Source organism: Anticarsia gemmatalis, chromosome 11, assembly GCF_050436995.1.
Source record: "Anticarsia gemmatalis isolate Benzon Research Colony breed Stoneville strain chromosome 11, ilAntGemm2 primary, whole genome shotgun sequence".
Lineage (NCBI taxonomy): Eukaryota > Metazoa > Arthropoda > Insecta > Lepidoptera > Erebidae > Anticarsia > Anticarsia gemmatalis.
Genome location: NC_134755.1, coordinates 7,854,970 through 7,878,382, shown reverse-complemented (window position 1 = coordinate 7,878,382; position 23,413 = coordinate 7,854,970). Strand labels below are relative to the sequence as shown.

At 37.4% G+C, this 23,413-nt stretch overlaps 2 protein-coding genes across 2 annotated transcripts; one reads left to right on the top strand and one right to left on the bottom strand.

Moving 5' to 3' along the window:
• The first annotated feature begins 4,000 nt into the window (after positions 1 to 4,000).
• LOC142976831 (uncharacterized) lies at positions 4,001 to 17,750 on the top strand. Its single transcript, XM_076120404.1, has 14 exons — positions 4,001 to 4,594; positions 4,951 to 6,866; positions 7,020 to 7,208; positions 7,779 to 7,883; positions 8,052 to 8,195; positions 8,918 to 9,039; positions 9,183 to 9,309; positions 9,710 to 9,925; positions 10,223 to 10,424; positions 12,316 to 12,434; positions 12,531 to 12,694; positions 12,954 to 13,051; positions 14,013 to 14,188; positions 14,964 to 17,750. Exons 1-14 carry the CDS (start codon positions 4,435 to 4,437, stop codon positions 15,168 to 15,170), a joined length of 3,945 nt encoding a protein of 1,314 aa, XP_075976519.1. The 5' UTR covers positions 4,001 to 4,434; the 3' UTR covers positions 15,171 to 17,750.
• A 22-nt stretch (positions 17,751 to 17,772) lies between these two features.
• On the bottom strand, positions 17,773 to 22,365 carry LOC142976830 (IQ motif and ubiquitin-like domain-containing protein). The gene is made up of 5 exons (XM_076120403.1): positions 21,332 to 22,365; positions 21,100 to 21,212; positions 20,785 to 20,993; positions 20,139 to 20,268; positions 17,773 to 19,529 (listed from the first exon to the last, which is right to left on the bottom strand). The coding sequence occupies exons 1-5, from the start codon at positions 22,254 to 22,256 to the stop codon at positions 18,399 to 18,401; spliced, it is 2,508 nt and encodes an 835-aa protein (XP_075976518.1). The 5' UTR covers positions 22,257 to 22,365; the 3' UTR covers positions 17,773 to 18,398.
• Positions 22,366 to 23,413: the final 1,048 nt, after the last annotated feature.

The window sequence follows — 23,413 nt, the reverse complement described above, 5'->3', positions numbered from 1 at the left end:
TTTAATTTGCTAAAATTATTGCAATACAACATTTTTTATAAGTATTATTAGGTCTTCAAAACTTTCTCTAAACGCCTACCTTTTATCTAATAAGTGAAGCGACTTACTCTAGTTGGAACTTAGTTTCAATTAGGCGCATAACTTGTTTGCGTCTTTGGTGTCTTGTCTGACACACTAATTTTAATTTAAGTAGTTGATGAAAACATTATTTGTTAGGTAGGTACCTACCTACTTCATTACTAAAGGCCCGCCCTGGCTTCGACCGGTTTAAAAAGTAATTTCTAAAAAAATCCTTTACATTTTTTCTAATAAAAAAAACTACACCTAAATCCGTTACGTAGGTATCGACATAGTTTTAAGGCTTAGAAAGACAGTAAAAAGCGTCTTTGTTTATTAGTATGATGAAGTGATCATTATCGTAGATATGAGGACCAAGATGGGATTTTCCTGTACGTCATTATAATTTCTTACCATAAAAATTATAGCAATTAAAATGGATGCTACTTTTAAATTTTTCACACAAAAGCAGCAACTATCAACACGTGGCAACCAAGAAAATAACATGATTACAATCGGTACAATGATCTATTTTTATTGACCTCTGGCAAATATTTGATACAACCAAATAAACAAGAATGTTTATTGAATGTGCTAGCTCTTATTTGAATGAGTGACATGAGTATTGGCAGGTAAAGAGTATTAGTTTTTGAACTGTCAATTAATTTCTTAAAATAAAAATAGTTCTTGCTCTCAGCTAAAAAGAAGTTGGTATATAACAGGTACCTACTTATCGTTGAGTTAATATGATATGCGTAAGTAGATATGTGTACCAAAATGTAACTCAATGGTAGGTAGGTATAGGTACCTGCTTATCTACTTAACATTTCAAAGAGGTAAGATCGCACCGGACTTCTTCATCTGAGTTAACTTTGAATAACTTTGTTGAAGTAATAATTGATAATTTTACACTCTGCACCTATAAAAAACTTAATTTACAGGCGATCTAAGGATAGGAAGGGGATGGGGACTTCATCTATACTAATATTATAAAGCTGAAGAGTTTGTTTGTTTGTTTGTTTGAACGCGCTAATCTCAGGAACTACTGATCCGATTTCAAAAATTCTTTAAGTGTTAGATAGCCTATTTATTGAGGAAGGCTATAGGCTATATATCAAATTCAAATTCAAATTCAAATCATTTATTGCTTACTAAGTAGTATACAAAAGGATCTTATATTAGGGTAGTGGCAACTTAGTAACCTTTTTCAGGCATTGCAATTTTTACAAGGTAGGGTAAGGTAAGTTATTAAAATTTTATCACTATGTCTAGATTATAGCTTCTACATAATAAACACACTACTTTAAATTTACATTGCTTAAATATTGTAAATGCAATTTTCATATTTTCCTATAACTTCTTATTTCATATGCTTATTATAATTTTATGACTAACTTAAAACTATAGGTTTATTTTTATATTGCTTGCAATATAATATACTACATTATAGTACAGTAGGTATACTATATACTATTTTATTTCTTATTACTATTGTATCTATGTAACAATTATATAGTTATATCTTTTATGTTTAATTTTCAGATACCCAGCATCAATTTTATAATTATATTTTTAATATATCATATTTATGTTGCTTGCAATATAATATACTACATTATAGTACAGTAGGTATACTATATACTATTTTATTTCTTATTACTATTGTATCTATGTAACAATTATATAGTTATATCTTTTATGTTTAATTTTCAGATACCCAGCATCAATTTTATAATTATATTTTTAATATATCATATTTATGTTGCTTACAATATAATATACTACATTATAGTACAGTAGGTATACTATATACTATTTTATTTCTTATTACTATTGTATCTATGTAACAATTATATAGTTATATCTTTTATGTTTAATTTTCAGGTACCCAGCATCAATTTTATAATTATATTTTTAATATATCATATTTATGTTGCTTACAATATAATATACTACATTATAGTACAGTAGGTATACTATATACTATTTTATTTCTTATTACTATTGTATCTATGTAACAATTATATAGTTATATCTTTTATGTTTAATTTTCAGGTACCCAGCATCAATTTTATAATTATATTTTTAATATATCATATTTATGTTGCTTACAATATAATATACTACATTATAGTACAGTAGGTATACTATATATTATATTATTTTTTTATTATTATTGTATCTATGTAACAATTATACAGTTATATCTTATATGTTTAATTTTCAGGTACAGAGCATCATTTTTTAAATTATATTTTTAATATATCATATTTGTGTTGCTTTCAATATAATGTACTACTAACTTAATTTTAGTACAGTAGAAATACTATATACTATATTATTTCTTATTATTATTGTATCTATGTAACAATTATATAGTTATATCTTATATGTTTAATTTTCAGGTACACAGCATCATTTTCTAAATTTTATTTTTACTTTATTATATTTCTCTTTCTTTTTCTCTATTTTTCTTCCTCAAAATATTCCTCTATACTATAAAAACATTTCTCTATTAGAAATAGTTTTAATTTTTTTGAAAATGGTCCTATTTTAGTTTCTTCTCTTATTTCTAATGGTAACTTATTATATATTTTTATAGCCATATAGCAAGGGCTTTGGTTGAGCATTTTATTCTAGAGGGCGGTAGGTATAGCCGGTCTTTATGCCGGGTGTTTACATTATGTGTATCTTTTACTTTTGTAAAGTGTGTAATATTTTTAAAGACAAATAAACAAACATCTTGTATGTATATTGACGGTAGTGTAAGTAACTTGTGTTCTATAAAATAAGGTTTGCAGCTGGTTCTTTGATCTATTTTAACTATTATTCTGATACATTTCTTCACGCTACAATCAATAGGAGCGGAGTAGCAACGAGAAATGTTACAAAAACGGGGAAAATGATGACGCATTCTCTCTTATGTAACGCAAGCGAAGTTGCGCGGGTCAGCTAGTTCTGGATAAAACGGTTTCCAGGTGACGGATTCGAGTTTACGTCAAAATAGAAGATCCCAAAATATCGTGTGATTTAAAGCTGCATTAAAATGAAAATAATCGGAATAAAACCACCTAGGTTATTATCATTTAAAAAATTGCGTTTAATCGTGCATAGGTAGTTTGGAATTTTGGAGTACCTAGGTACCTACGATTTGACATAAGCTCGAATTCAACACGATTAGAATCGAATTCGAGTGTCAGGAGTAGGTAAGCCAGCGGGTCTTACATTAAAAGTTGAATCGCAAAGTTGTAATAAAAATATTTACAACTTTTGTTATTTCGTTACTTTTATCACTATTACTTTCTATTTCAATATATTTTTTAATTTAATTTATTTATATAATCTCTACTTTCTGATGGTGCAAAAAAGTATATATGACTAAAATCAATATTATTATTGAAAAAACTTTGCACTACAACATATAATATATGATTACCTACGTGATACATCGATGAACTTACTACCTACGACAAAAAAGCCGACCTAAGAGCTACAACAACTTTGTGCTCACTCTCACTCTTTACCAAATTGCGACACATCTCTTGCTAGGAATAGCATTTATAACATCTCAATTAAATACAACTTTATGAGTTTTATTTATTTATTTATTTTATCTATCATTCACTTGTTTTTTAAAGGTCCCGCAAGTATTTTAAAAGATAAAAGATTACCTTTTTCCAGCTTCTTGCATTGTCTATGGTTCGACGCCATTTTGAAGTGTATGTTAAATTAGTACTTTTTTAATGTTTGTATCATTTTGTAACTTAGTAAAATAATTAAGGTACTTTAAAAATAAATTATAAATCGTAGATACAATTTAAGAATATAATTCAAAATGTTAGTTAATTAATTCAGAATGAAAAGGAATAAAGCCTATGTCGGAAAGATCTCTATGGTTAGTTGCTGGTATTCCGCTTTCCTATTGGCTGTTGAAAACATTTCTTGTTTAGCCAATATGGCGTCTTTTGTGTTATGAGATGACAACATCGCAGTTTGTGTCCTATTTGTCATTTATTAATGTTAAAATCAACGTTAAATATCTACCTCAAATGTTCAAAGAGAATCGGTAATTGTAATGAAAATTGAAAAAACGTGTTACACGACCTTGACGACTGATTACGCCTAAAAGTGCATCTGAGGGAAAAGTACTTGGCTCCCGTAAAAATGGCGGGTGTGTTATCTTTATGGGTTGTGTTTTCATTTCGTTTGAAGAAAGTCAAGTAATGTTTCATGAAGTGCAAATCGCAAAATTTTCAAGTGCTTCATAAATTCAACTCTTATTCGGAACGGGATGTGTTTTTCAATTTGACATTTGCTGAGGCGATTGATTAGACGGGAATCGGTGCAGGTGTCATCGTTTTTGATGAAATTATCAGCATGTCGCGCTGGGGAAGAGGCCGTGGCGGTAGCGTGGCTGTGCCACTGGACAGTGCCCTATTTAGAGAAAACAGTAATTGCCCGACAGCTGCTCGCTCAGCAGGCACAGTCGGGAAATGGGGAATTACCAGCTTCACGTCGATTAGAAGCGCACCTTACGGTAAGCACGTTCGTTGACACATTCGTCATTTATAAACAACCTTGAGTTGATGTACTCTAAGTTACATTTATCTTTGTTGAGTAACAAGATTCCCATTAGATAACTTAAGATAATATATTAATTGGTGAAAGTTAGTTTTGTCCAGATCAAACGGAAATATTGCTAACTCAGTTGACATTTCCTAGTTAAATTTAAGTTCCTGATGCTAACACTTATAGAGTAGATATCAAATGAACATAAACATGCCATTGGCTCAACAAAGCTGTATAGTTTGAATGAATAAAGTTTATATCTGTCTATGATGCAGAGTAACTTACTACACATGTTTAAAACATAAATTTCGTATTATATTTCAGCATATTCAAACAATATTTTAAAGAAACCTGTGCAAGATCAAAATAGTCCATTGACTGTACCAGCAGTTGAAACTGAACAACCACCACCAAAGCCTAAAAAATTCTTCAAATCTCGCAATGCTGAGATTTACCCACCAGTACCTCAAATTACTTATGCCCCTCCTGTACCGGCAGCACCATTGTCGCCAGAACATCCATCACATAGCAAGGAAAAGAAAACAACTAAGAGAAGTAGAGCTTATAACAGAGATTCGTCATCCCCAGAATTACCTAGGCGCAATTCTGAAAAATCTAAATCTAAGAAAGGTACCGTGGCCACAAAGGCTTCGAGAAAAGAGGAAGCACCTGCTGAGAATACTCAACCACCAAATAAACGTTACCTGGTTCGTAATCGTGATAAAGTAATAAATTATGCAGAAGATGGGAGTAACAGCCCAATTCCAGAATTCACTCGCTATGAATCAACTCAATCTAGAATTGCATCTGCAGCATCTCCAAAAGTTCCATCACCTAAAGCAAGTCCATTAGTCTCAAGTCCACCTGTTGTGAAGGCAGAGAAGACTGAAGTTATGAGCCCATCAACTAGCAAAGATGCAAGTGAGGAACGTAAACCTCCTCCTATTGTACTAAGAATATCCAAGGGCACATCAAGAATTGTTAGTACTGATTCCAATGAAGGTTTTACATCTCCTGGTTCTGATAGACATTCCTCTATGGATACACATTCAGATGTGGGTTCAGATCACAAAAAGAGCCCATCTATGGAAACTATATGTTCTCCCAAACATGAAGGGCTTAAAATCACCATTAAATGTGCTGGTCTGACTCAAGAAACCAAAAAAGAGAAGAAGAAGGACAAAAAGGAACACAAGTCCCATAAACGTCACCACAAAAATTCTGATGATGAGCCATTAAAGAAACCAAATAGTTCTCCACTTCCTGGGTCAGATGCTTATGATTTGTATAAAACTCTTGCGTCACCAGCCCATGAGAGTGATAAAGAGTCAAGAAATAAAGTTTCAACTGCGGATGATATTGAATCCCAGCTAGCTAAGCTGGAGTCCACTGGCTCAGTAATAAAGTCTCCAAGGTTAGAAGTTCAACCAAATGAGTTGCCACCTGAACCAAAACCTCCAGAGAACTCTGGTAGATCTCGAAGGAACAGGCCCAACATAAATTATAGTGAAAATGATGATTATTTGGATGTCATCACATCTGGTTATCCTAACAAGCATGGAACTAAAACTGTTAGTGATATTAAAAAGGAGACTAGAAAGACTAGGAAAAAGCATGACAGTTTGGCAGCTGGTGAAGCTTCTGCTACCATTACCTCACCCGATCCTGAATCTGAACAAGGAATTGAGAAAACTGAAATGAATGTAGAGAAGAATGACTTGATTGATATTTTGTCTGGTGGAAGTGACAGTGGGAAGAGTGAAACCCATAAGGTAAAGCTTCATCGTAAACATAAGCATAAGCACAATAAAAACTCAAGTCCTGAGCATGATGCCATTGAACCAATGCCCCAAGAAGATGACTTTGTAGAGCCAACTGTAAGTAATGAAGAAATGAGCCAGGAGGAAGACATAAATGAAGGTGTTCAGGAAGTAGCACCTGAGACTCCGAATTATTCACAGGCTAACACACAGTCTTCTGATTCAGCATACAACAGTTGCCCTAATGAGAATTTTGAGGAGGATCCACAAAAGAATTCACAAGATGATGTGTTTAAATCTCCCAGGGGTGTGTGTGATGCTGAAGATCATTTACAGAATGATGATAAACCTAGTGTCAAGTTGGTCATAACTAAAAAGAAAGGGTCAATATTTAAGAGCAAATCACTGGTCAATGATAATCCTTCACCACTGCCAGCAAGGAAGAGGCGACACTTGTATAGACATGAGTGGGCAAATGATGTAAGTACATTATTTTTGTAAAGTCTAGAATCTAAAAATGTAAAGGCAATTTCAATCACTTATTGCATTGAGTAATTATAAAAAATTAACAGCTTATCTTGAATAATGCATTGTAAGTTGACTTTTTAATTGATATAAAATATATATTTTCAGAAAGGCAATGAAACTCCGAGGCCCGAACCTGCAGAGAATACTGAAGCTAGGAATCAAGTGGGTCAAGTGTCCGAAGAACTAACTCGAGTGACTCGATATAGGCCTCCAGATCCCATAGTGGATGACCCTGAGTCTACTGAAGCTGTCAGACCCTACACTAGTGTCAGATGTGCTAAGGATGCTAAAGAGGTATGTATTATGTGATATTCATCTCATGTATCAGCATATATTGATAGCAATGATACTAGGCCAATGGCAATCCCCGATATGAATGATACTGCCCATAATTCAATAACTCTTGACAAATGTTTAAAGTGATATTACCATTTATTTTGTATTCTGGAATTATTTTTAGTATAATACATGGACATTGATTCAAGCATTTTTCATCTCCATTTCAAAGTACTTGTGACTCATTTATTGAATAATGAAGTCAAGTAGTAATATTTCCTTTTATACATCATAGGATAATGGATATAGATATATTAAAAAAAAATAAACAAGTTAAGAGTTTAATATGCATTAGTAAATTATTATTAATGAGTTAAGTGATATAATTTATTCACCATTTGTTACCCAAATAACGAACTTTCAACTGGTAATTCACATATTTTAAGATTTTACTGCATATTTTGAGTATTGTTACTCTTGGTTTTCCAATACATAAATTACAGACATCCATTTTTGTATAACATAAATTTATTGTTTGACAGTGTTTTGTTTTGAGTACATACATACTTATCAAGATTTATTTTGCAGTACTACACAGTTGTAAGAAATGTCAAGAAAGCTCACCAAATACAAGAAATTGGTGAATTCCAAGAATTCAATGACGATGTGGAGTATCTCCTAGACTCTTTACAGGTAATTATACAATCTAATATCTAAGATTAATAGACAATCAAATTATGTTTTTTTATCAAGGGCATTATTGTTTGTAAACAAATGTGTTCATTTAATTGACACTGTAGATAACTGTATATTTTAATTTTATGACTTGTTCTTGTATAACTAGTGTTCTTATGTGTACAGAATAACAACCCAATATCGACGAGGTGTCTGTCTGCAATCACATTGGCGAGCAAATGTACCGCGCCTGCGTTCCGTATGCATCTACGGGCGCACGGCACTGTGCAAAAGTTCTTCAGTGCGTTGCATGACGCCACTAATGATCAGGTAAGTCTATCTCTTGATCCTGTCTATTTACTGTTGGCTAGAATTTGGTGCAAGGAAATACAAATAAATTTATTTATTTATAGGAATAACAAATGGCTACACATTGTGTCTTTAACAACTATATAAATGTTTGGGTAAATGTGCACCCATACCATTATCCACAGATACAAATGAATTGTAACAAACCTCTTGCAGTTAGTACATTGCATAAGCCACGTTTAACAATAGCTCCTCTTAAAACCGTCATTGGCATCAAACAAGTTACTCATTCATTCTTAATGTTTTAATGGGATACCTCTTTATCTGGGGCAGTAGGGTAAAATAAAAGCAATTTATACATACTCCAATGTAAGAATAAAATTGGATCAATATGATGAAGGGCAATCTAAAAATAACCTGGTCATATTGTTTCAATACTAATAATGTAATGTGTCATAGCAAATTGTTGTACAGAAACTAGCTTTATTTTATGTGCCTAATGAGTTTTGTAAGGGACTACTTTGCTGACTTCTCAGTTACACAAAGAAATTAGAAAGTAAGCCCTACTCATATGAACTTTAGAAAGTTGTGTAGGATGGTGACCTAAATCTTCAACATTCTGTCTACTACTTAATATCTTTATTTTTTGTCAATTATATAATTGTTAATGGTTTTAATTACATTTTATCTTTAAATATAATTACTTAAATAGACAAAGAATTTATACAAATATTTATTTTCAGAGCTTGGGTCTGTGTACAGCTACAGTAATGTTTGTGCTGTCTCAAGATCGTCTAAATATGGATCTAGATCGAGAATCACTCGAACTTATGCTGAACCTGCTTGAATCAGATGCATCACACAAGTTAGTACACATTGAGTTGTTCATAATCTGTTCTATGACAATTATTATGCTGAGTCTTAAGGGATCCGAAAAGAGGACTTATTTTTGGCCTCCTTTCGCTAGCTTTCAATTGGATTATTATTTAATACTATTTGTATTTTTAGGAATGCGTTGGACGATTGCGGTTTAACTTCGGCGCAGTTAACTAAAACACAAGAAAGAGTGCGGGAACTATGTGCTGAAATAAAAAGCCAAGGAAAAGCGCAACATCTTGACTTGGAGAATATTACAGTAAGTAGTCGTGTAGCTTTCTTTTAAAGAGGAAAATGGTAATTGATTCACACGTAACAGTGATTAAATCATTATATGTTTATGTTTTTTTGAAGAATCTCTGTTATGTTTCTATAGACCTAAATTAGTGTTAATGTTCATTTTCAAACTTATACAAATTCCGGCAGAATCATTGGTTAGTAACATAGTGTAGTTAATATTTGGCAACACTTTGCATATAGACATTATAATGGTGTTCTGGCGGATTTCGGTTACGGCGGCCACTTTCAAAAAAATGATTGTGGCCAAGTGTGTGCATAATACACAGGTACACTCTCATAGTCTGATGAGACGGCTAAACCGACGACCAGAGAGAGGTTAGGCGCAGGACCCACGGCTTTAATGTTTTACAATGTTACAGGTGGGCCACTTAGCCATGGAGACGTTACTATCGCTGACGTCTAAACGTGCCGGCGAATGGTTCAAAGAAGAATTGCGAGTGCTAGGCGGAGTCGATCACATCGTTCGCACTATACAAGATTGCGCGGCGAAGCTCGACTCACCTGTCGAAAGCTGGACAACCACTGATGTCGAAGTGTTGAGAAAGGTTGATAGATGCCTACGAGTTCTCGAAAACGTAAGTACACGATTATATGCGCTAACGATCTCGGTCTATCCAAAAGGTTACCTGGGCAGGTACGCCTGCGTAGGTCCTTAGTTTTTAAATCGTTTGTCTATTTTTATGGTAAGAAAATCGTAGCTTTAATCGAATCGAGGAAAACCTCCGTGTATAGACATGTTATAATATTACATACACCTAGATTTCACACAAGATAAATGCATGATATTTTACAAGACCGTAACGTGAGCGAGTTTCACCAACGCTTAAGTTCATAAGCTCACTCAGCATACTTATCGTATCGGGTGGTCGCAGGTTACGCAGCAGAACGAAGACAACCAGCTGTACCTATGTGGCGGTGGTGGTGGCGGGATGGCGGCTCGTGGTATCGGTGCCGTGCTCAGCTCGTGGGTGCGCGCCGCCCGCACCACGCGCCGCCTGCGCGCCGCGCTGCTGGACGCCGCGCTGCCCGCGCTCAAGGTGCTGCTCAACCTGTCGCACTCCTTCAACAACACCAGTGAGTATCCGTCCCGCTTGTCTCCTGAGCGCCGTGCTCAGCTCGTGGGTGCGCGCCGCCCGCACCACGCGCCGCCTGCGCGCCGCGCTGCTGGACGCCGCGCTGCCCGCGCTCAAGGTGCTGCTCAACCTGTCGCACTCCTTCAACAACACCAGTGAGTATCCGTCCCGCTTGTCTCCTGAGCGCCGTGCTCAGCTCGTGGGTGCGCGCCGCCCGCACCACGCGCCGCCTGCGCGCCGCGCTGCTGGACGCCGCGCTGCCCGCGCTCAAGGTGCTGCTCAACCTGTCGCACTCCTTCAACAACACCAGTGAGTATCCGTCCCGCTTGTCTCCTGAGCGCCGTGCTCAGCTCGTGGGTGCGCGCCGCCCGCACCACGCGCCGCCTGCGCGCCGCGCTGCTGGACGCCGCGCTGCCCGCGCTCAAGGTGCTGCTCAACCTGTCGCACTCCTTCAACAACACCAGTGAGTATCCGTCCCGCTTGTCTCCTGAGCGCCGTGCTCAGCTCGTGGGTGCGCGCCGCCCGCACCACGCGCCGCCTGCGCGCCGCGCTGCTGGACGCCGCGCTGCCCGCGCTCAAGGTGCTGCTCAACCTGTCGCACTCCTTCAACAACACCAGTGAGTATCCGTCCCGCTTGTCTCCTGAGCGCCGTGCTCAGCTCGTGGGTGCGCGCCGCCCGCACCACGCGCCGCCTGCGCGCCGCGCTGCTGGACGCCGCGCTGCCCGCGCTCAAGGTGCTGCTCAACCTGTCGCACTCCTTCAACAACACCAGTGAGTATCCGTCCCGCTTGTCTCCTGAGCGCCGTGCTCAGCTCGTGGGTGCGCGCCGCCCGCACCACGCGCCGCCTGCGCGCCGCGCTGCTGGACGCCGCGCTGCCCGCGCTCAAGGTGCTGCTCAACCTGTCGCACTCCTTCAACAACACCAGTGAGTATCCGTCCCGCTTGTCTCCTGAGCGCCGTGCTCAGCTCGTGGGTGCGCGCCGCCCGCACCACGCGCCGCCTGCGCGCCGCGCTGCTGGACGCCGCGCTGCCCGCGCTCAAGGTGCTGCTCAACCTGTCGCACTCCTTCAACAACACCAGTGAGTATCCGTCCCGCTTGTCTCCTGAGCGCCGTGCTCAGCTCGTGGGTGCGCGCCGCCCGCACCACGCGCCGCCTGCGCGCCGCGCTGCTGGACGCCGCGCTGCCCGCGCTCAAGGTGCTGCTCAACCTGTCGCACTCCTTCAACAACACCAGTGAGTATCCGTCCCGCTTGTCTCCTGAGCGCCGTGCTCAGCTCGTGGGTGTTGCCGCTCGTCGCCTAGGAACCGACAAATTCCAATTTCAAGCATCGAGTAGTGGAATAATTTGGAGTATCTTAGGAGAACGCCGACGCCATGCCGTAAACTTATGTCTTAATATGAATGTCTGAGTTTTTCCGTTGATAAATTCTGAGCTAATGATCTCGTATTAGGAAGTTAAGTCCTCCGCGTCTCCTAGAGCACGTAATGCCTACGTGTGATCTTTCACCGGTCGTGATGATTACGCGTCCATTCGCATTACGAGAGTGAAAGCATGGAGCGTTTACCTGTTTAAGGGGCACTACTACATACACATACTCAGATTTAAAACGAACGTCTTGCATGGTTTTAAGCATTTAACAGCTCCGTTGCCGCACGGTAAGGAAAAAACTCACCCCCGGGGCCAAAAGTGTATTTTGTTTGATTGACTGTAAAAGTGAATGGTTACCTGGGCCGGCGGCGTACCGCTTGTAGAAAATTTCTAAGACGCTAGCCCGCACCGATTCGTGGTCCGTACTACGCGCCACACTTCTTCCCCGCACGGGTGCATGCTTATCAGCAAAGTTTAAAATTAAACTGTAATCGTTATTCACGTGTACCTTAATCTTTTCCAGCATCTCTTGGGGCGCAAGTGATTGGTGAACAGCAAGCGGTGATGGAAACTTGTCTTATAATTTTAAACAATCAAGGAAACTTCATTCCTGATGACAGAAACTTTGAATTTAGTGTTTGTGTAAGTACTTGATACCACTTTATAGTAGATATTCTATTCTATACTATATCACGTTTCCGTTGTACATTGTTAATTATTTTATTTCAATCTTTGCAGGTTCTACTGCTACTAATAAACTTGGTGCAAAACAATGAGACGAACACGCAGAGGTTACTGAACGTGCGCATACGCATCGATAATGAGGATGACGTCATCTCTAGAAGCGTTAGCGCATTGGATCTCATCGTAGATCTGTTTTATAAACGAGAAGATCTGGCCAGGTATGTTCCGCTCATTTGACAATAGAATTATTACCTAACCCTCACACTCACCTCTTCGTTTGGGAGGAGTCCCTTGTCCAGCATTAAGACAACAGATTCAAAAAAATTATAGATACATGCCGTAAATACTATTGTGAATCTATAACCTATCTATATTCTACTTATTTATTGGTTTGTTGACGCTAAAGAATATTTTTATACATCAGATTAAACATGTAAAGTGAAAAAATAAAGGTCTAATGTGTATTTATTTTTACAGACGAGCCGAAGAGAACACGGACGCGTTATTAGACGGAAAGCCTGATGATACTAACGACAAGAAATCGCAAGACGATATCGATGAAACTGTCGCAAAATGTGAGTTAAAACCAAAATTAAATAATTAATTAATTCAAGTCAAATATAGACACATACGATATTTGTTAAAATTACTAGATCTACCACTAGCTTGGAAAAGAGCCTTATGAGAAAAGCTAGCAAGAAACTTACGGCCATCTTTTCGGCAAATTAATGTGGTTGATCCAATTTAGATTATCATGCGAAAAATAATCGGTGATGTAGACTAACTCACATCAGTGGTTTTATTAAGCACCTTATTATTACCTAAAAATTAGGAAACTCAAGAAACAAGAAATGACTGAGATATTAATCGGTAAAGTAGCTAGTGTGTGACGCCAAAGTGCACGTAAATAAACTAATTTGAAGAAAATATATAGTGTTTCAAATAGTTTTGTTTAGACTGTGTTATGCTGGTCACACTGTTCTGGGATGACTTATAAATATCGTAGATGTTTGGTGAGACAAAATACTTGCATAGATAGCTGATCTACCATTCGTACACCCGTACTGTTAACTATGAAATCGTTTGTGTTAAAATTACTTTTGTATGATATCTTAACAAGCTGAATTTATTTTTAGGACTAAGTTTTTATTATTTATCTATACTAATATAATAAAGCTGAAGAGTTTGTTTGTTTGTTTGTTTGAACGCGCTAATCTCAGAAACTACTGGTCCGATTTGAAAAAATCTTTCAGTGTTAGATAGCCTATTTATCGACGAAGGTTATAGGCTATATATCATCACGCTAAGACCAGTAGGAGCAGAGTAACAATAAGAAATGTTACAAAAACGGGGAAAAATTTTACCCATTCTCTCTTATGTGACGCAAGCGAAGTTGCGCGGGTCAGCTAGTATATTATAAGACCTCCCTTACCTCACATCAGGCGTGCGAAGTTCTCGCGATGCACGTCTAATGTGGAGGAGGCATAGGTGTAATAAATGATAACGCACATACTGTAACTGATTGTCGTTTGGCAGTGCTGGCTCGCGCGGGCGCGCACATGGAGCACAGCATGGTGGGCGCGTACGCCGCGCTGCTGCTGGGCCACGCCGCCGCCGTGCGCGGGGCCGCCGTGCGGGCGCGCGTGCCGCACTACGCGCCGCTGCTGCCCACGCTCAAGAAGTACTACGCCTTCCTCGGACTCACCGCTAGCGTATGTATACTTTTCTGTGTATTTTTTTTGAAGCGTTGCTGTTACTTATGGACCCCTCTCTAAATCAAAGCGAAGTCGGAAACAAACCATAATATTGTCAGCGGCCCGTCTCTCTGAAGATGAAGTTTTGTACGAACATTAAGGTGCCTAACGAGATGAAGGCGCGACGACGCCGATTCCCATCGTTCTGTCCGTACCTACGAACTGGAGCTCCGATCTCGACTAGCCTCTTTGAGCTGAGCGTCCCTACGAGTATTTCACTCGTAACGATTGAAATAAGCTTTCGAATCGAAAGCCTCAAATTGACCGCTTTATATGATTTGATACAATAATGTTACGATCTCGCCCGCAGAAGTCTGTTCATGGAAGAACATACGATATTATTATTATTTAATTAACTTGCCGCTCGTAGTCCAGACGCAAGTGTGCGTATTTAGGTCATTCGATTACCTATTCCCGCTATCGGACGACACCAATTTCGCGATGCGAAATGAGGCCAATCGAAGAACTTTAGCGGCCAACGTCGCTATTAAATTCCGACCATCATATTATTATTCTCTCGCCATTTAAACAAATTGATAGATGAGGCGATAACGCAAGCTTGCTCTATTATGCATTATGAATGTTAACTGGTATTAATCAATTCATTGGTGTAGTTATTAAGTCCGGAAATAGATTTCTCGCGTTCAGTTTTATTTTGTCGATGTTTTTATCAATAGTCGGATTCTTTAATAATCCGCAACATAATGATGTATGTTGTATGTGCACGTTGCAGGCGGAGGCGGCGATAGTGGCCCACGTGAAGGCCACGCAGCGCATCATCGAGTTTATGGAGGCGAGCGACGCGGAGCAGGAGCAGGCCGCCTACAGCCCGCCCGCCGACGTGCCGCAGGACATGTCGCTCAACACAATGGCGCACAACTACTCCAACTACTCCAACACCAGCTCCGACCGCTCCATGGAGCTCGACGGCTACCACTGAGACGAGGCCGGGGTCTTACGGATGCTCTGATATTACACGCGTAATCGGCACCGGTTCGATTGAGGCTTTGAAAGATCATTATCGTGTCGATTGACATGATGATTGTACTCTAAAATCACACACTTTAGATTAATATTAATATAGTTAACGTTATCGCGTACTATTGACACGATGATCATCAGCAAATTATTTGTTTTCACGAGTTAGCACCGTGGTGTGGTTCGATGTGGCCGGTTACCCGCGAAGTGGACTACTGACGTAGCGGGAGTGCTTTAATAAAGAAACTGAGATTTGTTATTGTTCTGTTGACCGATGGAGTTTATGTAGTGTATTGGTTAGTGTTGAGAAGCGTTGATTTCGACGTGGCCTTCTCGTTGGCAGACGGAGGGGCGCGTGGTTCTGTTAGTGCATGCATATGTGTCTTAACATAAATCTAAGCGTTTAGTAATTCTGAGAGCCTTCAGGTCAACGTTGTTATAAGACTTGTAAATACGTACCAAAACATCAAAGAAATCCTTGTATATTGTGAACACCATAGCAATAGTATATGCCATTCGTAACGTAACGTTATGATAGGTGGTGGACGTTCGTTAGCACGCGGCTACTATTATATAGATATCTCTTCTCTTTGTATCGATATTTCTTCCTTCTCTATCATATTGTAAATAAAAATCGCAGACTGTTAAGGTGATAGTTGTGTTGACGACATAGATATGGGTTATGAAGTCTTAATTAAATTGAGATATTCCGAGTTTAAGCCACTGAACTGGCAATATAAAGTGCAAAAATAGACGAGTAAGTGTATAATAGATATGTATTCTTTTATGTGAATATTGTGTCTGCACTTTTTTGTATTATACTGCTCCCAGAGAGTTACAAATTATTAGAGTATTGTTCTATTGAGGCACAATCCTTTATTGTAAATACATTTTAGCTAGTACCAATAGTTCGGTCTTTGTTGAATAAATTAGAGTAGTTACGGTTGGTTATGTCCGAATGTTATTGAGTTGTAACGCGCGTCGATCACGTTAACTATACAGCGCGTAATATCACCGTCTCACCGGACGGTATTCAATGTACAAACACTAAGTTCGGCAAATGCTCGCAAAAGAGAGAATGATCTATGCTTAGTTATAAAAAAATAGGACAATTTATGATGTTGGATTTTAAGCAGATTTAGTACTAGACAACGTTGGGGTGATTATTTCCTTATTCAATTACTTGTTTGCAAAAGACTCCCTGTTCACAACTTGACTGATGTCCATTAGACAAATATTCTTATTTTTGAAATGTAGGGGTTTTAACATAAGGCACATAAATTACTTAATTTTATCTAGTATCGCAGTTTAGATCTATTCTAAAATGAAATTCGAATACGTTTATAAGTTAATATATTTTTTTTATAACTGTCACCCGATCGTGACAAGAAGGACAAAATAAAACCGGTAATGCTACATTAGTTGTTTTTTTAAGTATTGTTGAACAGTTAGTTTCTGTGATGGCTTATACGAAATGTTGTCTTTCACAAAGCTTCGATTTTGTTGATATCTGGCACAATAGGCTCTTTGAAACACTAAATATCAAATTAAGAGTTCTACTCAATCATAACAAAACTTCATTCCTACCTATATCGAGTTTGTGTAAAATTAGTTCTTATATTCATGTGTTGACGCATTTTTGGATTTAGGTACTTTTATATCATGAAATAAGATTGTCGAATTATGGGATTATAAAACGAGTTTCAATAAATCAATATTTTCCGTACACGTAGCGCAGTGCTCTGCTACACAAGCAACTGCGACGTAACAACTTTGAAGACAAACAGAGTCATGCTTCAAATAAACTATAAATACTATTCTAGCCAAAAATTTAAATACAGACATAATTTTGCTTGCAACTTCAGATTGGTAACAAGTTGAGATTGATTAGAATCAGATTCCATGAATGCCTATAATTATTATTACGCCACATTATTATGATAATATTACACAAGTTGCAGAAATGCCTGCTGTTTGCTGACTTTCACAATCCAAAAATTATAATAATTGATGATGTTTTGGCTACAACGGCCAGTTTATTTGAAACCAGCCAGTCAAATATAAAAAGTGAAATAAATAAAGAATAAAAAGGTGTGGCGCTGTTTATAGTTTCTTTGGAGCTTAGGCTGCTCTTCGTTACCGTGACGACAATTTCTGACAGCTTTACTTAATTTATAAGACATTTTTTTAAGTTAAATGGGTATGTAACTGAACTTATTATACAGAAATTACTAAACTTTCGGGGTATTCTGTTTAAAAGACAGAGGTTTCCTTTTTCATTATTTACTTGTACTGTACAGCTATGATTCTATTGCCTAATTTATATTTACGTAATTTATTGATTTATGTATGTATGAAGTAAACGTAGCTCTAAAGTGCATTTCGTTATGAAATTTCACCTATTATCACCTGTGTTTTGAAATGTTGTTTTAAACTATTATCACGAGAGTTTGATATCTTGAGAAATTATTATTGTATATGTAATGTGTAATTATGTTATAAAGTATTACGTGTAATTATTAAAAGAAGACAATTTAAATAACTTGCTTGTTTTATTTTTAAACAAATCTATGAATGTGAAGCAAGAGTAACAATAAAACGATACATTAGTTAAATACAATATATTTTTGTTAATAAATGTCTGTATAACAATGGACTAATTCTAATAGATATAACATGATTGTAAGACAATTGATTGAACAAAACTATAATATATAATGAAACATAATAAAAGTTTATTAAGCCCGAGCTGATATAAGTATTTGTTTTTGCGCTTTTTCGATCATTGCCTTGTTGCTATTAACCTAAATATTTCAAAGCGTTTGAATCATCGCAATAAATAGTTAAATCTATCAGACTTAGTTCCTGTATTATGTTAAAGAAATCGTGTGATTATATATTTACACAACATGTAAAGCTACATAAAATACGCAATGAGCTGTTGTTTAATCTCCTTGCGATAATATTTAAACCATGATTACTCAAAGATATAATCACAAAGAAAATCCATCTAATTATTTTAGCTCTAGCATAATCTACATTTGATGAAGCTTTAGTAAAGTACTGTTCTACTACAATAATATGTCTTGTAAGTCAATTAAAAAATCTACAATGACATGTAAAAAACTAGATACTAAAATAAATAATCATGATTAAAATTAACTATTACCATAGACAACATACAAACGTATTAGACAGGCTCTACTGCAACCTCGCGAGCGATGGCGGGGGCTCGGACGCCTTGCCAGTCTCCCGTCTCTGTGTATCGCTTGTTGACAGCCATCAGTTGTTCGAAGTTTGCTTTTGCAAGCCTATGTTTAGTACACACTTTCTGTACCAGCTCTTCGTCATAAACTTCCTCGGGAGCCTCAAGCTTCAAATGGGCTTTCATTTCTTGTACGGTAACCAAGAAACAGTTCCACGGCGACCAATCCTCGTTTACGTTCCATCTACACAACCTTAGTTCAGTAATATCATTGCATTCACTTATTGCTGAATGTGAATGCCAAAGTTTTTCGACTATGAAGAAGATATCTTTCTCCTGGAGGACGAATGCTATAGACCCCCAACACTTGCGTCGCCGCTCGTCACGTTGCACGGCCCTTAGGATAAATCTGTACGGTGTCATGTCTATCCACAAACGTTCGTTGACATCTTTCCAAGAGCAAGATTTGCAGATCAGGAAACCGCTCATTCTTGTATTGATAGGGAAGTCACTGTATGGTTTCACTTGATGACACAATTCACATAAATGCAATCTACTATTTTCCATCTTTTGATATTCTCTTGTGTCCTTGTCTTTGGTGACACCTGAATTGAGTTCAGACGTTTCAATTAGTCGAAATATGCTTCCAGCAACTCTACGTCTCAGAAATTCTAGTTGATGGGCATTGCATCTTCTGACAAGGAGATCACATTCTTGATCCAGCAGGGTTATGATTTCTTCGGCTAACGGATGACGAAATTCTTGTAGAGCAAATTTCATGTCAACCAGCAGTTCCATGCGATCTTTAACAGCCATGTCGTCACGTAAAAATGAGTTGTATAGCTCTTTGAGTTTTCTAGCTTTTTGTATTTCGATAGTTTCCATTGTTATTAATTTTCCGCTGCGTCCGTACCACGCGACTGGTTTAGATATCTCTTCCAAGAAACGTTGTTCTTTGAGTTTTCGACTGTCTTCCTTTACCTTCACTCTATAATCTTCAATACATCGGAGCAATTCTACTTCTTTGTCTAAAAGCAATGTAAATTCTGCTATTTTGGGACCTTTTGAATGTAACTGTGATATCCTTGCTATCTCAGCGTGTTTCCAACGATCAACCTGAAATTGAAAAATGAAAATGTTAATGATGAAGTAGTTTGTTGTCCAGTCCTTTTCGGCAGGCATTGTGTATCTCAGTTGATCAACTATTTGTTAGCCTATGTTGTAGGTACATTACTTATTTCTTAAATGGACCAATACCTTCGGATTAGCTATGTTTCCAGTAGAGGTAAGAATGATGAAACTAGGGTAATCGTGGCTTTAGCTGATAACAAAGTTGTATAATTGCATCTTAAATTTGACATAGGATAGAACGTAAAATAACACAATATAATTAAACTCACGTTGATCATAGCCAACAACATAAAAAATTCGAACCCTCCGCCGGACACCTCTAGTTTTATAATTTGTGGTTGCACTTAGGTCCTAGTTACTATGATTATTATTGGGAACTATTAATATTAAAAAAAGAATATTCTTTTCAAATTGTCTAGTAAGATTTTTATGAGACTGGAACCCTCGACCCAGGCAAGCTGCAGTAGCCAGTAGTTCGTAGTTAGCGTCATTATTTATTTTAGAGTAAGGCAAGACCGTTAAGAAATAAAACTACGCCGGACTTCATAAATAATTTCCTAACAATGGCTATATTATCATGTATTCATGGCTTACCATTGCGTACAGTTGATCAAAGTCTTCGCGTGATTTAGGGAATGTTCTAGTAACAAGGTCCTTGCGAAGACGGCGTTCCATTGCTTCTCGCTCCAGTCGCTCTTCTTCCTTCATTCTTTCTATTCTCTCCCTGTAAATATAATTTATTGTCATTGAAAATGATCATCATACTTCAATAAGCAAGTGATGACTTACTAAGTTTTGCCCTACATGATTCACAATAATATTTGGATTTAATTACCGCATGGAATAAAAGAAGTAAGAGCAAGAGGACACAATGATTTTTTTGTGTTAGCTATTAAATCTAACTAATTTATAAGCTAGTGGTGGGCTCGCAGTATATCTATATCGATCATATATCTGTCAATGAATAATCACGTCTGTATAATATTTGAAATAGGCATAATATTTTACCTTATTACAGAAATAAATCTACACTGTGAAAAAATAACTGTGAACTATAGGTACAGGCCCGTTTGTTATAGGTACTATGAACTATTGGATGGATCGTGTTTGTAATGCTGAAAAAGCTAGCTAGTTTGGTCAGAGCTTGTTACTGAGTAGGAGTAATCAAAGTTTAGAAAAGTTTACAATAACACAAACATAATAAAAATCTCTAACAGATTAGTAAAAGTGTTTAACTTACATGCACTCTTTCAGCCATCTGGATACTTTCTGACGGAACTGGTGGTGTCGAAAGGCTCGTTGTATGATAGTAGCAAAATGCACATGGTTCAAGCGAGCTATCATTTCGTCGTACGTCTCATATGGTTGAGGCACGACTATCCTGTCCGAGACACTCGGGATATACGCATGTACACAGTTCATTTGCGTCGCACGACTGTAATTTGTGTCCTGAAATGAAAATTATATATAAATCAAATGTAGAAGAAAATCATGAACGCATAATAAACGGACCGTTCAATATGTTTATGCTATGGGTACTGGAGTAAGAACTTACATATATCTTCTCTTTTTCTTCCGCAGTTTGGGTGTCTCTACAATTTTTACTCTCCGGTGGTAGCTTTTCTGGTTTTTGCGGTGTCTGAGTATAGGCATGATGATAGACGGTACCTGGAAAAGGAAAATAAAAACGTAAAGGAACCTATCACATAGGGATAAAGCAAACATTTTGGTAATGCACCTTCATAGGTAAGAGAATGAATAGACCTAAGGACCTGATAAATATGTACCTGTATAAACATTTTTATATCCTCCTAAAAAGGGTTTGTTTATTGGTTTAGAAAATATTTCTACATTTATTTGTTTTAGTGTAGTGCCATAAGGTACCATCACACTTAGGACATCGTTAAAAGGCATTTCTCTATACAACTTATCTAAATTCAGTTTCTCATTATTCTTTGTGTATATTTCAACATCAGCTATTCCATATTTGTCATAATCAAGATCCATTAGAGCCATTCGATCCTTGATAGGATTATCTCCTCGAAGCAATACTATGCTATCAGGATCAATTTGGAAAAGACCTCCTAGATTTTTCTTTATCTCGTGGATTTTCATTATTGAGTGGTATGAACGAGTGAATGTCGTATTCTGATTTCTGACTCTGAACTTGATTGCTATAAAAGGCATAGCTTTCTTTTTCGGTAATACAGCGTGAAGCAATTCATGGACGTAGGATTCTTTTGGTATCGCCGACAAAGAGAAATCGTCAGAATTTTTCGTAAATACATCGATAGTTAAATTGCCAAGAGGATCTGGTTTGAGGTCCGACAGAAGGCTTGTATCTTTCAGAACATTTCTGTTCTTTGTTAGTAAAAGGTTGCTGTTTGTTACGCTCAATAATTTAGCTAGTTTGCGTTTGACGAACTTAATAGGCGTCGTTGCTGGGAAGACTTTGTTGAATATTTCGTTGGGATGTAAGGGCGCCTTGAAGGTGACGAGGATGTGGCTGACGGGGCATTTGAACTGGTCGATGTCTCTGATACACGGTGCTGTAGAGTACCGGGACTTGTTCTCATCAGCTGCCGGAGAACCCACTCGTTTGTAAGGTGGGGCTGTAAGTAGCTTTTCTCGACCCAATTCGCACTGACACGCAAAAACTTCTCTCTCGGTTTCTTGATTTGGAGCAATGCACATCATTCGGTTGGATGCCATCTTTGCACATTTAATAATCACAATGTTACCAAGTATGAATAAATATACCTTATAAATACAATTTTATAAAAACTTTAAAGAAGACAGTGGACATAACAAATACTGACGATTAAAGTTGTTAGGTCACAGTTGCTAAGTAACAACAAGCGTTGGTTGGTTGCTCAGTTACGAGAAACTTTGAAAAGAGGTGTTAAAGTGATATCTATTACAAGGTTTCTTTGAGAACTCAACTAACCGTTCGTGGTATTATTTTAATCAATAAGGATATATTTTTATTTAAATATGTTTTGGTAGGTTTTAATCAACAAACACATGAGCATTTACGATATTTCATTATCATCAATTATTTGAGTCGAAAAACAAACAGTACTAAAATGTAAAACATAAAGCAAGGGACTAATTTACTATAATAGGCAGACAAAGTTAAGCAAGGTTCCGTGCAGGCAGTGGGCAGTGAAGATACAGGGCGTTGTTTGTTTTCATAAAGAGCGAATTACCCGCAAAGCTTTTAAAACAAAACTCCTTTGAAGAATTTATAAGAGATGCGAGTGTGCGTTTAACGTTTATAAATAACTAATTTTCTGGTTTGAAACAGTTTTCTTTGTAAGTTTATTTCTCTAAGGCAATTAGTTTTCTAGTACAATTTTATTCATGTGTACCTAATAGAACTGTTCACGATTGCATGATATATTCCCCATATACGGAAATTATTGATCAACTATAACGGAGACCTAAGTAGGTGGTTGATAGTTAATAAAATTGAGAAAACAATAAAATTACAGCGCAATAAAAGAGCGAATGTGCCGAGCATAGCTGGCGTGATATTAAATTCCTCCGAAAACATAAAAATGATTTTCGATCGTAAAACTATAATTTACAGACGTAAAAATGCGCTGAGTTATATGTTACTCCAAGTCTGGGATGGCGAGTAGCAAAATTGCATCTTATATGTGTGTGACGTCGGTAACTGCGGCGTCCTTTTATGACAAATATCGTACTCATGCAATAAAACTATACCGAAAAAAACAAATAGGAAACAACATATGCATCGGTAATAGACACTGGAAAGTCTTAGATGGACACGTATTATATCTTTTGTAACTTTTAAAGACGTATAAAATATTACAAAAGCATATAATATACTCATATGAAAATAG